The sequence below is a fragment of the Oxyura jamaicensis genome, chromosome 2, assembly GCF_011077185.1.
Source record: "Oxyura jamaicensis isolate SHBP4307 breed ruddy duck chromosome 2, BPBGC_Ojam_1.0, whole genome shotgun sequence".
Classification (NCBI taxonomy): domain Eukaryota; kingdom Metazoa; phylum Chordata; class Aves; order Anseriformes; family Anatidae; genus Oxyura; species Oxyura jamaicensis.
In genome coordinates this window covers 123,106,357-123,120,436 of record NC_048894.1, presented here as the reverse complement: position 1 = coordinate 123,120,436, position 14,080 = coordinate 123,106,357, and the positions used below count along the sequence as shown (strand labels likewise).

General features: G+C 37.2%; 1 protein-coding gene across 1 annotated transcript in view; it reads left to right on the top strand.

Moving 5' to 3' along the window:
* ARFGEF1 (ADP ribosylation factor guanine nucleotide exchange factor 1) overlaps window positions 1-14,080 on the top strand; it is a 92,431-nt gene that overhangs the window by 21,263 nt on the left and 57,088 nt on the right. The window contains exons 3-5 of the mRNA XM_035317788.1: window positions 8,607-8,637; window positions 12,643-12,799; window positions 13,927-14,073. Coding sequence (XP_035173679.1) covers window positions 8,607-8,637; window positions 12,643-12,799; window positions 13,927-14,073 — 335 coding nt within the window. The remainder of the gene's footprint in view (window positions 1-8,606; window positions 8,638-12,642; window positions 12,800-13,926; window positions 14,074-14,080) is intronic.

The window sequence follows — 14,080 nt, the reverse complement described above, 5'->3', positions numbered from 1 at the left end:
ACCCCTGAAGGTCCAGTGCTGCTATCGGCCTCTTACTGGACCCCCCAAAATAGGATTTTTTGTCTATCTCATAGTCACTGTGTTTGGGAGGATTTGGGGGGAGGAAGGGAGATGTCTTTGTATTTACAGGGAGACAGATTGCCATGGTGTGTATCTTGGGAACCCCATTTGAAGTAAAACTTCAGCTTTTATAGTTAATGTTTGCTTCTAGAGTGTAAAATACAGATCATTTCAGTACTATCTTCCTATAATGAATTCGCGTACACTGCTACCAGTTTTAGGGAGGTCAGCCTGATTTGATCATCAAAGAGAATAACAGTGTTGTATTAAACTGTTTAATTATTTTATGGTAATTTGGGGTCCCAGTGAATCTTGTTATTAAGCTTTTATTTTTTGTTTGCTATTTACATACACTGAAAGAAATTAACATTGGAGATACACGTATTAAAAGTTACTGGAAGAGGTGTATTAAAAGCTACTGGAAGTCTAGTATGCCCATACAATTAAAAAAGAAATGGGAGAGGAAAATAATCTGTTTGCCATCCCCATACATCATCAGTGCAAGAAAATGTATTGGAACTGGAGTAGTTCAGAGGTAGAGAGTTAGTCAGAGGCTCTCAGACCAAGAAGAGGGGTGAGCTGAAAGCCTGAAGAAGACTTCTGTGCTGTCTGTGCTCGACATGTCTCATCTCTTAGCAAATCCTCAGCTGTTTGAAAGACCTGCAGGGAGTTTAATGTTAGGAACAATGTTTAGGTAAGAAAAAGTTCCAAATTTGCCACACGTATCTTTACACGTGCTCTCTGTTTTATCTCAGACCTACTGAGTTGGCAGAAATGTCCCATGGTGATCATCTGTGAGTCATCATTGTCCAAATGAAAGGGATCTTGAGTTAAAAATGGCTGGGTGTTTCTCCTATTCTGTTGTCTGGACTTCTTTGTTCTAATTATTTTTTTTCTAAAGTCTGTTGTTGACTTTCAGGTGTTAATGCTTCCTTACTTAGCTGAATAGGTGAGAGATTATTATTTATTTTGACACTGCTTGAAATTAATTCATTAGCAGATATCAAGAAAAGAAACACATTTTGGATATATATCTAGAAATATATTCTAATATCCTATTTTGAAAGAAAGAGTATTCAGCTTGGGCTGCTTGGATTTTTTTTCTCTTTGAGGGAAAGATTGCAGGGGAAACTTATTTATTCCCATTACGTTTATACATCTTCTGTGAGTTGAAACTTGGTAAAATTTCTTTAACTCCTATCACCGCATATATTGTGATCATATTACATAGTTGGGAATGACATTCATTAAAGTTGTCTTCAAATAAATAATTTCTAATTTTCTGTTATTTACAGTCTATCTAACTTTATCTTGTCTTTTTATATTGACATACACTTTTAAACTGCTTGGTCATTGAGGGCTTCCATATACCCAGACATGAAGGACAGTTTCAGTATTATTAATGATTAAAAAAGAGTGGGTTTTGTAATCCTCGATTTCCACAATGTTTTGCATGACGTTGGAGACAATCACTAATACCTGGATAGAAGGAAGCAAGGCAAGTCAATTCAAGCAAAGCCTTTAATATTTTAATAGCTTTTTTTTTTTTAATGCAGATATAATTTAAATTTCTCTTTGCTGCACATTCCTTGGATCTCATTCACGTGCTTTGACTCAAAATAAATGACTTCAAATTGCTTTCTTCTCATGTTAATGTTCTATGGTATAGGTAATACGAACTTCAAACATTGACTTGTTTCCCTAGAGGATTGCATTCAGAGCTGCTTTGGCAAGCTCTGTCTTCTGATTACTCAGGATGGTTGCAATTCTTTAAAATGCCACTACACACTATCATCAGTTCATTATGTTAATAGCTTTTTTTTCAGTTGTAATGGGGTTGTGAATTTCAGTAATTTCCACACACTTTTGGCATTAAGAAGAGTTGGGAATTCCGATTTTTTCGATGCTAAGTGGAAGCAAAGCTGCTTCTACCTCTGCCCCAGTGAGCATAGGAACAGGCGTGTAAATTCAGGGTGTGATTTTTATGAGCCAACAATTTTTCCTCTAGTGAAAATACAGGATGTTTCCTGTTCCAGTAGACTTTCAGTTAGGTAAATAAGCTTGAATTCTGCTGTTTACTCTAAATATTTGTCTTCAGATGTACAAATCCTTTTAGAAATGACTTACGCATGTGTTTCTCTGGTGGGCAGAATCCCTTGTTTGGAATATAGAATTGCAGAAACATAGCATGTTCTTTTGTTTTTGATGTGAGAAGTCTGGTGTGAGAATGGAAAAATGTGTGAGAAATGTATTAAATGTTTCTAAGTGTATGTTTTTTTCTTCTGCCATCGTACTGTGTAATGAACTTGTGGACTATTTTCCAATTTTACAGTAAATAGTGTTCTCTTTTCCATATAGCAAGGTTTGTAAGAATTATTTTCCCTGCTACCAAACATACAACTTGATATGGTTTGTGTGCTGCTGGCCTTAGGGCTGGTGACAGAGCTAGCTTCCCTTCAGGAGGGGCTCCCAGGGCTAACAGTGACCATCCATGACCTCTGCCAAAATGTAACTGTGGAATATTTAGTTTTTACATGATACTAAAGAAAAAAATACAGCATATTTAAGTATTCAGAGGGAAGAAAGAAATGCAGAACTAGTTTTATATAGAAACGTAGAACTTCAAGATCACCTGGAGGAGAGGGGTCCATTTGAGATGTTGGGAGAACTGAGGCACAGGAACCAAGAGAACCACCCAGTCACTGCTGAATTTCAGATGGGATTTGGAGAAGAGCTTCCATCCTTCTGTATAGCCAAGGTTTAAATCATCTATTGTGCCAAATCTGTGGAGCAAACAAGTTGGAATTTGATCAGCCTTAAAACCCGTTAAGACAGCCCACAGCACCTGCTTGACCTATTCAGCCCATATTGACCTTGGTGCTCAGGTGTTACCAGTTGTCATTACAGACACAGTTGTTAATAAGATTAACTGATTACAGGGCATTAAAGGGAGAAAACTAGTAACTAGGTGGTTGGTGTTTTTTTGTTGTTGTTGTTGTTTTTTAAGTAGAAACTAGTAACACTCTAAAGAGGGCAAGAAAAAATCATGACCTGCTGAAACAGTGAAGTTGGAGTGATGAGAATGAAATAATATATATTATAATAATATATAATAAAATAAGTTCTTAGACCTTCTCAGAGATTTATTTCCAATAATGGTAGTCTGTGTAAATGTAGATGAAATGGAATATTATGTTGAAATGTGCATTACACATTTTACCTGCTTTGTGGAATGTTTGATGGATACCATTGTAAGATGCTGCAGAATAATGCATCTGTTTGATCAGCTCTATTTTCTGTGGGCAAAAGCCACGTTTCTATTAATTTTGTGAAACAGCTCTGTAAAGAAGTCTTTCTATGGAGCTGTGTATGAAAGGGAGAGTTCAGGAGGGATTTATTTTGATATTCTACTGCACTTCATTTAAGAGCACTAAATAACTTCAATAAATCCTAGTTTAGGACACATCATCCTTGCAATGCCATAAAATGATCTGAGCTGAGATTTCCACGGTGTGTTTTGTGTGTTTTTATCACAAGTAATGCAGAGACTCTAGAAGCTGTAGTCTTTTTCTATGGTCTTCCTCCCTTATTCTAGTACCTTATATCTTCTCTTGCTCTTTGTGTGTGTATTTTGGAGAGGAGGGAGCAAAACAAGGAAGCAGACAATGTTTTCAGGCCTGGCTTCTCTCTCTTTTCTAGATGATCTTTAGTTTTTTTGGGGGGGTGGGTGGTACTTTTTCACATTGAAAAGAATGTCTCAGTGTTTTGGTTCATCTGCCATTAGCAGATTATTTAGCTAGCATTAAGAATTGTTAGTTTTCTTCATTGTAATCTGTTTTTCTGCTGATGCTTCTCAAATTTCTGTATGCTTCCTGCTGGATGTGGTTATTACATGACTATGAAATTGGACGGTGATTGACTTGCGTTTGGTGCGGAGAGGGGAGGGGAGCAGTCAGGCAGTGATGGAAATGAAGTTTTCCCCATTCTCAAGGTTACAAGTAAACTCTGATATCTACCTCATTAAAAGCAGTGGTATCTTGTCATGTACTTATCTGCCATTTAAAATCTTTTAACCTCCTAAAAGAACCGTCATTGACCATTGTAAGGAACCTTTGTTTTTGTTTAAGGTTACGTAACCTGTGCTTTCACATTAATGGAGTGATGCAATGCTGCTTGAAATAGCAGTAACATTTAATTAGATTGACACTTGCCAAAATGTTTCCTTTTAATTGTAGTATACTTCCTTCAATTGCAAAAGCTGCCATTTTCTGTTACGAATTGTTGTGACCTATTGTGAAGACAACCTGGTGCACTATTTTAAGAAATAATAGTGATAATAGGTTAGAATATCAGCAGTGCAATGAGGGCTGTAATCGGTTAACGTTGGATTTTTTTTTTTTAATTTTAGTCATGTCTGCAAGTAGTGTTATGATTTACAAATAAGAGATTAAATTCAAATGATCCAATGTAGCATGACGATGAAAGCCTGCAGGGTTTGCTGCATTCTTTTAGTTTAGGAATAAAAGGATTCAGTGCAAAGCGGAGCCACTAATTCTGATCTATCTTTTCATGAATGTTATTTCATGTTTCTGTTTGCCAGGGGCTGTCTTTGTTTGTGCAGTGCTTCCAGGGGAAGAAATCTGTTTAAGTAACAGTTGAACACAGGTTTTCGACCTTGCGAAACTGCCTGGAGTAGCTGAACACTTGCCTCTTGTCACATCTGCTGTAAATTGTACAGGAAGAATATTTGCACTTAAGATGTGCTTTTAATGAAAAACTATTGTTGTGCATGGGGAAGGAGAGAGGTTGGGAACACAGAAGTTTAGCTGAAGAGCTGGCTCACTTCCTTAAGCAATTTTCACACTCATTTAACAATCATAACTGTTTCTATTCTGAAAACTGGAAAAGTTCAACTATAATTTGTCCCTTTCCTAAGGGCAAGTAGTCAGCCTAAGGGTTGCAGCATGCCAACGGTACGGTGCAAGCTGAGCTGTTGAAGCAGAGCTTTGCATTCTGGTGGTTTTGGAAAGGCAAGAACACTTGATTTCCTATTTTATTTTAATTTTTTGATTTATCCTTTTTAAAGGAGTTAGTCTTTCTGGTTTTTGTTTTTCCTCTTTTTTTTTTTCTTAACTGCTTCCTTTCTTAGAAGAGAAAAAAATCTCCCAAACTAAATTTCTAGAGAAGATCATGGAGTTTTTGCTTTTCTTATTTAAGAAGGGTCTCACTACTGCCATTTGATGCCTGGATACTCATTTTCCATCTAAAGCTTTTTTTTTTTTTTTTTTTTTTTTTTTTTTTTTTTTCCCTTTCCCTGAAATTTTCCATGTGTCTGGTTTGGTTCTTTATTTATAGTACAAATTTGAATTGGTTCTTATCATAGATTTGTAGGCTCCACACGCAAATACATAAATACTTGTGTTGTCAGTAAAGACTAGTTGACTCTTGTAGTTGAGTGACATTACGTAAAATTGTTGCATAAACTATTGTGTGTTTTTCAAATTATTAAAATCTGATAAAACTTAATCTGAAATTTAATCTGCATATATATACATTGATGAGATCCCCCTGAGCCTGCCCTTCTCCGGGCCAAGCAGTCCCAAGTGTCAGCCTCTCCTCCCAGGAGAGGTGCACCAGTCCTTTCATCATCTTCGAGGCCCTTTGCTGGCCTCTCTCCAGTAGCTCCACGTCTCTCCCGAACTGGGGAGCCCAGACCTGGACACAGTACACCAGGTGTGGCCTCCCCAGTGCTGAGCGAAGGGGAAGAACCACCTCCCTCGACCTGCTGACAGGACTTTGCCTGACGCAGCCCAGGGTACCCGTGTGGCACAGACATGCTGCTGGCTGGACCAGGACCCCCAGGGCCTTCTCTGCAGAGCCGCTTTCCAGCCGGGTGGCTGGGCCTGTTCTTCCCCATGTGCAGGACTTTGCACTTCTCCTTATATTTCTTCACAAGGCTCTCGTCAGCCCATTTCTCCCGCCTGGTGGGGTTCCTCTGGATGGCAGCACGTCCCTCAGACCTAACTGCTGCTCCCCTGGTTTGTGTCATTGTCAGCCTTGCTGAGGGCGCGCTCTGCCCCCTCATCCAGAGCACTACTGAGGGTGTTGAACAGGAGCAGACCTGATCCATCCCCCTGGGGTACACTGCTGGTGTCTGGGCTTGCAAGCAGGCTTTGTGCTGCTGATCCCGGTGGGCCTTGCTGTTCAGCCAGCTTTCAGTGTGCCTTGCTGTCTGCTTGTCCAGCTAAACGTCATTGGCTGCTCTATGGTAATCTTACAGGAGACAGCACTGAAAGCCATACCAAAGTGTAGGCAGACAATATCCACTGCTCTCCCCTCACCTACCAGGCCTGTCGTTTCATCATAGAAGGTGATGAGGTTGATCAGGCATAACTCCTCCTCATGAATCCATGCAGACCACTCCATATCACCTTCTTGTCCTTCACGTGCCTGGAAATGGCTTGTGGTCAGAATTCAAATATAATACGTAAGAAATGTTGGCTAGCATGACTACTTTTAAATTTTTATGACTTCAGCTTCTAAATTTTTGTGTTGTTTTGAACGTGAATTTAATATTAAAAAAATGAGGGTTTAAAAGGGTGGTGCTGTTAGTCTTCTATGTGCTCAAATTAATTCAAGTTCAGTACTTGAATTTCTACTTCAGTGTTAAGTGTCTGTCCCCTACTGTTCAATGACACTAATACCTTGTGTTATTTTACAGCCAGAATCTGTTAATATTTTGCTGTCATTATTAGGATTACTATCTGAAGAGATCATTAAGATTCCATTAGTTTCTATTGTGTCCTGTGTTTCATTTTGTGCTCTGAATAATAAGGTATTGGGCAAGAATCTACTCGGGTTTGCCACTTTAATTGGAAACTTTGAACTTGGAAGCTGTTCTGCAGTTGTACATACAGGTTGGCAGTGCAGTTTGTTGGGCAGACTTGAGAGCATCTCAGAGCATCTCTTCTGGGTGTAAATGCTGAGGCAGAAGGTAAAATAAAGATGCAAAGACACTGGAAGGGAAGAAGAGGGCTTCTTTCTGTTGGTCAGGAGTTTGTCCTCAAGTGTGTAAGCAGATGAAGCTTCATAGACTAGTACTAAGGTGTACTTTCCTGAAACTTTGACTGTGGACTTTTTCTTCTATTTATGATTGTTACTTGTTGAAGAATATTAGATACCTGCAATATGGAATTACTTGTATTTTTTTCCTAGTCCTGGATAACATGGATTTGAACCGCATCCAGACTAGACTTTCTCAGCTACACTACTGGCTTGCTAACCATTGGGTCTTGGTGGGGCTAAGCAAGAATACCAGTCATATCAAAAATAATGCTTAGATTTTGGGTTCATGTCCACGGATTATGTTCACTTTCTTTACGTTGAGCAAGTCTGTTGGTAAGCATACTTGGTATGATGCTAGTGATTTGTGGTGAACAATCAATCTTAGGAGCCTGTCTTTAGCAAGTGAAACAGAATGGATGTGTAAAATGGTAAATGAGTGACTGAACACAGATGAAGTGTGCTTTTGCTGTATGGGAGCTTAGTTTGAAATATTTAATACTTCTTTTGTTGTTAGAATCAATCCGTGCCACTAGTTCAAAAGGTATAAACAAAAATCTGTCAAGTGTTTTAGCTGATTGTGGTTTTGCATGTTTGAGAAACATTTGATGTTAGAATGGATTTCTAGAGATGATTTTTAGAACATATATATATATAGTCATACTTGATCCTGTAAATTTTGTTATAAGAATGTGTTCCTACAACACTGGAAATCCTAGTCTTTATAGACTTACTTCACATGATTTATGTGTTTTAGAAAACAGAGAATGCAAACAAAAGTAATCTTGAAATGGAAAATGTTTCTTAAAGTCAGTTTCTGTATTTTTAAACTACTTCTAAAATATATTGCAGAAAGGTACTTAGTCTTGTCAGTAGCATTAAGCAATTAGTTTTCTTGTTTAATTCATTATAACACAGTATGAAATAGAGGTGCTTCAGACACTTTCCAGCCCCAGTCATTACTTCGGTGTCTAAAGGTGTTTAAAACCAAAGACAATTATTAGTCATGAAGGGCTTTAAGTATGAATCAGCAATGGTGGTTTCTTTATTGTCTATAAAAATCCAGATTTAACGAGCAGTATATCATTCACAGATAGATTAAGAGTTTTAATATTTGAGTTCTCATTTTTAAATACTTGAACTGTAAAAAAAAAGGAAGAAATTACAGAGGACTACTTATCTAAATATATTTGCAGAAACACTGTGGGGACATGCTGTTTAGTTGGCATGGCTGGATACAAGCTTAAGTGTTAAGTTTGTAATGCAGATTTGGAAAGTAGTTTCGATATAGTTTGCAACCAATGCAATTGAACAGTAAAGACTTGCACAAAACTGCTTATAGCCAGGTATTTAATGTTTTAAACTAATCTTGGTTTCAGATGATTGCCTAAATAGTTTTGCTTTCCAATCACTTTATGTTATTTCATTTTGTGTTTGTGGTTATGATTCCATTTCTGTAACCATGCCTTTTTTTCATTTTACAGAGGAAATAAAGGCTGAAACAGAAAAGCAAAGGTATGTGATAGTTCATCATATTGAGCGGTCGTGCTTTACCTTCTTGAAATGTGTACCATGCTTATTCTGAACTGTGAACATGGGCTCACTCTGAAAAACATTCTCAACGTAATTTGTAAAGTTGGTGATATCTGGAAATGTGCTAAAAGTGGAGCTTTTGTTACTGGCTGATGGGATACAAGGCACAGGACCTGGGAATAGAGGCAGGAGATAGCTTAGAGGGAACAGGCTGAAATCAGCTGGCTGGGGAGGGTAGGAGTAATGGTCAAAATTAGAAAAGGACTTTGTGGGAAGGGCAGAAGGGAAGCAGTGGTGGAGGGGCCTGAGTTTGAAAGGATTTGAAAGGGGCTCAGAAGAGGGCGAAGGCCTGGAATGCAAATAAAGGGCACGAACTGTGAGTGAGCAAGAAGAAGGAAGCTGAGGTGAGAAAGTGGGAACAGGTAGAGAAGACATGTAATTGGAAGAGAGAGAGTGTGGAGAGGATCTTATTAGGGAAAAAGTGAAGGTTCCTTTAGTCAGTTCCTCCAGAAGTGATGGCAGAAGCAAAAACTGGCATTCAGCACCCTTCCCCTATCAGCAAGTAAATTTTTAAATATTGGTAAACTTTCAACATTATTAGTGTTGAAATTAAACATTCCACAGGATCTTCATCATTCAGTGTACATTATTAATCATGAGTCAGGGCAGTGCGGTGCCTGTTCCTACTACTTCTTGAAAGAACCAGATTAGTGGATGAGACTGATGGTGAAAGTTGTCTTACAGCTTAAGCAGTTGAATGCTGTTTGGGGACCTGCATTCTGCTTGGGAACTGAATTCCTGTTTTAGGCAAATCATTTAAACCACAGATGTCAAAACTGGCTGCTGGTGATTTGTGCTTTATCTTTGGGCATTCAAGCGGAGAGCTACAAGTTTTGGATTGGGAAATTTAAGCACTTCTAGCTGGAAAGAAGGCAAGTGGGAACTTTATTTCAGAAGATGTCGAGGACTGTTTAATATCAAATACATGAACAATTTATTCTCATGGCTTTTCAAATTGGGCATATAAAAATTAATGGATGCATTTGATTGAGTCACTGTGCTTCAGTTCCCACTTGTAAAATAAAGTCTATGCTATCAGCTCATAGTAAGGCTGTAAAAACAAATTTAATATTTTTTCAGATAACGTTGCCCTAAGTGCCACAGGCAGTCTCAGATAGTCATGATGTGTTTTTATAAAAAAAAGCTTTATTTAAAGTAGTAGTCAAAGTACAAAATTTGAAGAATAAGAAAAAAATGCATAATGTTAGATAAGGAGAAATAATATCTGGTCTTGTCATTAAACACCATGTAAAAACTAACGACATAGCTGAATTATAATGATGCATATAAGCATGGTTCAGCCATTTCTCAACTTTCCAGTGCTTAAATTATGTACAATTAATATTCAAAGTTGTGATTTTGGGGTATAATGTGTGTCTTACATGTCCACGTACGTTTCTAAAATAGACTTTGGAATTTTTTTCTAAGGTACTGTCTTTAATCTGACAGTAGCTTTCTGCTTCTCTGAAGGCATTGATGTGAATGGATTTACCCTGTTCTTAATGTATAGTCATTTTTTTTTAGATGCAGGAGAAAATACTCTCTTTCTAGGTCTGAGAATAGCGAAATATCTTAGTTTGTAAAATTATTTTCAGTTTCTTATTTCTGCAGTTGAGATTTGAATATCCTAACAAGGGACTTCTAGCAATAATTGGTTGATTTTTTCCAGTCCCTGATCTAGGAAACTGCTCTCACTGCTAACCTGGAATATGCTGAAAAATAGACAATTTGTAGTTCCCCAGAATTTTGCATGGAATACTGCCTCTTTTGTTTTGTTTTATTTTTAAACAGGACTGGTGTTTGGCAGTGGGACAGAGGGGAATGGAATGGAAAAGGACAGGCTGATTTATGTAACTATTACACAGGAGATGCTGCCAGAATCTTTTTTAAAATGTATTGTTTGATACCTGGGTTAGCTTGTTTCTATGACTGATACGTAAATATCAGCGTATTTCATATTCCTGGTGCTTGGTAGATCCCTTGGTGGAAGAAGGTTTTGTTAGGAACAGTTTCTGGTTACACAGTCTGATGGAGGAGGAAAAAAAAAAAAAATCTGAAATAATTTCTTGAATGATATTAAGGAAAGACTGTTCAGATTACTCTTCTCCCCACTCCCTGCTGTCCCCCTCCTTTCCATCATCAGCAAGGTGATGAAGAGATAAATGTAATGTCACCATACTTATTTCTTATTTGGGGGAATTTTTCTGGCCTTCAGTTAAGAGAAGCTTCAGGCTTCTGCAGTAGCTTTGTGTGGCACGGGTTCTTCATTTTCTGAGTCTCATTATGCCCTGTTCTTTATTTCTGAAAAACTCCAGTTTTATTTCTGGAGTGTTCTTTTAACCTAATTTCAATGATATTAGTAGACATAATCAACAGATGAAGAACAGTTTGTCATCAGACAAGAGCGAGAGATAGCACCCTGCCATTCTTCACAGAAGAGCTTTTATAGGAATTTCAGAGAGGTTTAAGAATGTAGAAGAATCATGTTCTTCCTCTGCAATTTATCTGATCTGGGTTTTGTCCAGAAGAGCTCTGTTTCCAGCAAAACAATATGGGCAATAAATAAAGTTATGTATCTGACGATAGAAAAACAAACCTCTGTTTTTCTTCCGCAAAAGATATAGAGAAATCCTTAAGCTTTCAAAATAGAAATTATTTATTAGAAAAGTAAAATCTTAACACTAATTATTCTAATATTTGGAATTTAGGTGGCCTTTTAAAGCAGCCTACAGAAGGAGGGCTGTTTGAACGTGGTACCAAACATTTTCTCAAGGACAATCCAGCTTGCTCCTTGAAAAGCTGAAGTACTCATATTTTATCACGTTGGTTAGTTTATGGCTTTCTTCATGATGCATGGGATTGCATTCATTGGATTCATAATAAACTCTTGGCAGTTCATTCTTCTATTTCAGCAACATGAAAAACATTTATTTTCTACCATCTGGGTATGAAGAATTTCCTTGAAGCATCTGCTTTAGTTTGTAACAAATGTGGAGGACCTTCATTTTCAACTAGTTGTTCCGTAAATACATGTTTGAATTACTGCAAGAATTCTGTATTCTCTGAGTACAGAATAGGTTATGTTCTTTTTTCTTCTTCATACTGTTTATCAAATCTGTGTAAGACACTGTAGTTTTGTAGTTTACCCTTAAAGATACATGTGCACAAAATGCTTTTATAAAGGTGATGAGCCGTTTTATGAAATACAAATCCACACATCTTGCTATGAGTCAAAGGCAGACTGCACTGATGCACGTGAATTAGTGAAAAATTACCTATTCTTAATTGTCCATTTTTGCTTAGTTTTAATGAGCATGTTGCTACTAAAGATGCTCTAAGCAGTAAGACTGACATTTTATAATCACCTCAAATATTGTACAGTTACAGTCTTTTTGCATACCTCACCCAAGTGAGATACAGTGACAACCACTGAACTTTGAAATTCTGTGGTGTCATCTGGAGCACAAATAGAGCAAGGTTTTGTGGGTTTTCTGGGTTTTGTTTGTTTGCTTTGTGATTTTGGCAAGTTAGCATTTGATCTGTTCCAACAGTGTAACTTCTTCCTCGACTTCTCCAGGAATTATGCTATTGAATGCCTCCCCCACCTTTTACCCACTATTTGAGGAGGGGCTTTTCTAGTTCTCAGGGGAAACAAGTCTCTTTTTATGCCTTCAAAGCAGCAGGGATCATTGAATCTATCTACTTAGCGTGCAAGTAGGTCACTGCACTCATCCATAAAAGACATAGATGTAGTATAAAAGCTGTTAAGAATATTTATATGACCATATTACCTTTGTGTTAATTTCATAGAAGTTATTCTTTCCTAATCTTGATTTTCTTGATATTTTATTACATTCATAAATGTTGCAGTGGTGTGAACTATTTGTGCAATGACTTACAGTATTCTAATTAAATTGTTCTCTTTAGTCCCCCTCATGGAGAAGCAAAGCCTGGTTCAAGCACTCTTCCACCTGTGAAATCAAAGACGAGCTTTATTGAAGCAGACAAGTACTTCCTACCGTTTGAGTTGGCATGCCAGTCGAAGTGCCCCAGGATTGTCAGTACATCTCTAGATTGTTTACAGGTCTGTATGAAGATGTTTCAACTGTCAACGAAAAATTTTGTTGATTTGAAGGGGGAAGTAACAGTAATGTGTAACAAATAATGTTGTTGATTTTGTTATTTTACCTTATTGTACACACAGTGAAGTCAACTATATATCTGACAATAGGTGAATATGCCCTATTTATAATGTAGTGTGTCTATGTTTATTTTTGTACATACGTATTACCACAGGCAGTTCCATTTTTGGATCAATTTTATCATGTTAGTGAACAACTGCCTGTTTTCACTTGTATATCTATGAAATGGACTACTATCAATAACCTAAATGAAAGACCTAAAAGAAAGTGAAGCTTCAGATTCACTAATTGCAGGTATATAGTTGCCAGTTTCCTTTTACTCTATTTATAATTGCAATAAAATATTGTAAATACTAGATGTCTAGTTTCTCAAAGCTCATTGGCACATACAATGTTTTCAGCGCAGAATTTAGGTATTGTTTTCTCCTGAGTGGCCTAGCAACAGCAAACTTGAACTCTATATTTATTTACATTGCCAGGCCCATCCATACATACCTGCTGTGCTGTCTCACTGTGATGCCTTGCTACTCTGTTCCTTGAAGCATGGGGAGGTCATGGGGATTTATAAATACTGTCATGCCTGAAGCGTTTGGAACAAAATATTGTTAATTTTGTAATATATTTAGTTTTGAAGTATTGAGGACCTAGAGAGAGAAAGATATAATAGAACATTTAAAAAGAGAAGACCAGCTAGTAGCTTAAATAGAAAGCATTTGTAGCCAGTTTATCTGGTATTAAAAACACGTGTGGTGATGACAGCTGAAGACTGGTGTGATGTGAGTGTTGGTTTTTTTAGAATCCTGTTTGTTTTAAAACATTATTAATTATTGAACCAAAAGCTTTAATGTTAAGCTTGTTGACAAACTTTGTATTGCAGTTGCTCAGTGAAAATTGAATAAATCTGGGGACCTTTTCTAAAAAAAAAATCCGTTATGTTTACTGAGAGTTGGGGTAAAATGTGCAGTTTTAGTTCCAATGTGCAAATTAAAGCTATCAAATACATTTATTTGTTCTAATGAAAAGCTGACTTATTTGTTTAAGCTTTTATTTATGTTTTTCTTCCTTCCAGAAACTTATAGCATATGGGCACCTGACAGGGAATGCTCCAGACAGTACAGCTCCAGGCAAAAAATTAATTGATAGAATTATTGAGACAATATGTGGCTGTTTTCAAGGTCCTCAAACAGATGAAGGGGTTCAACTACAAATAATAAAGGTAATAC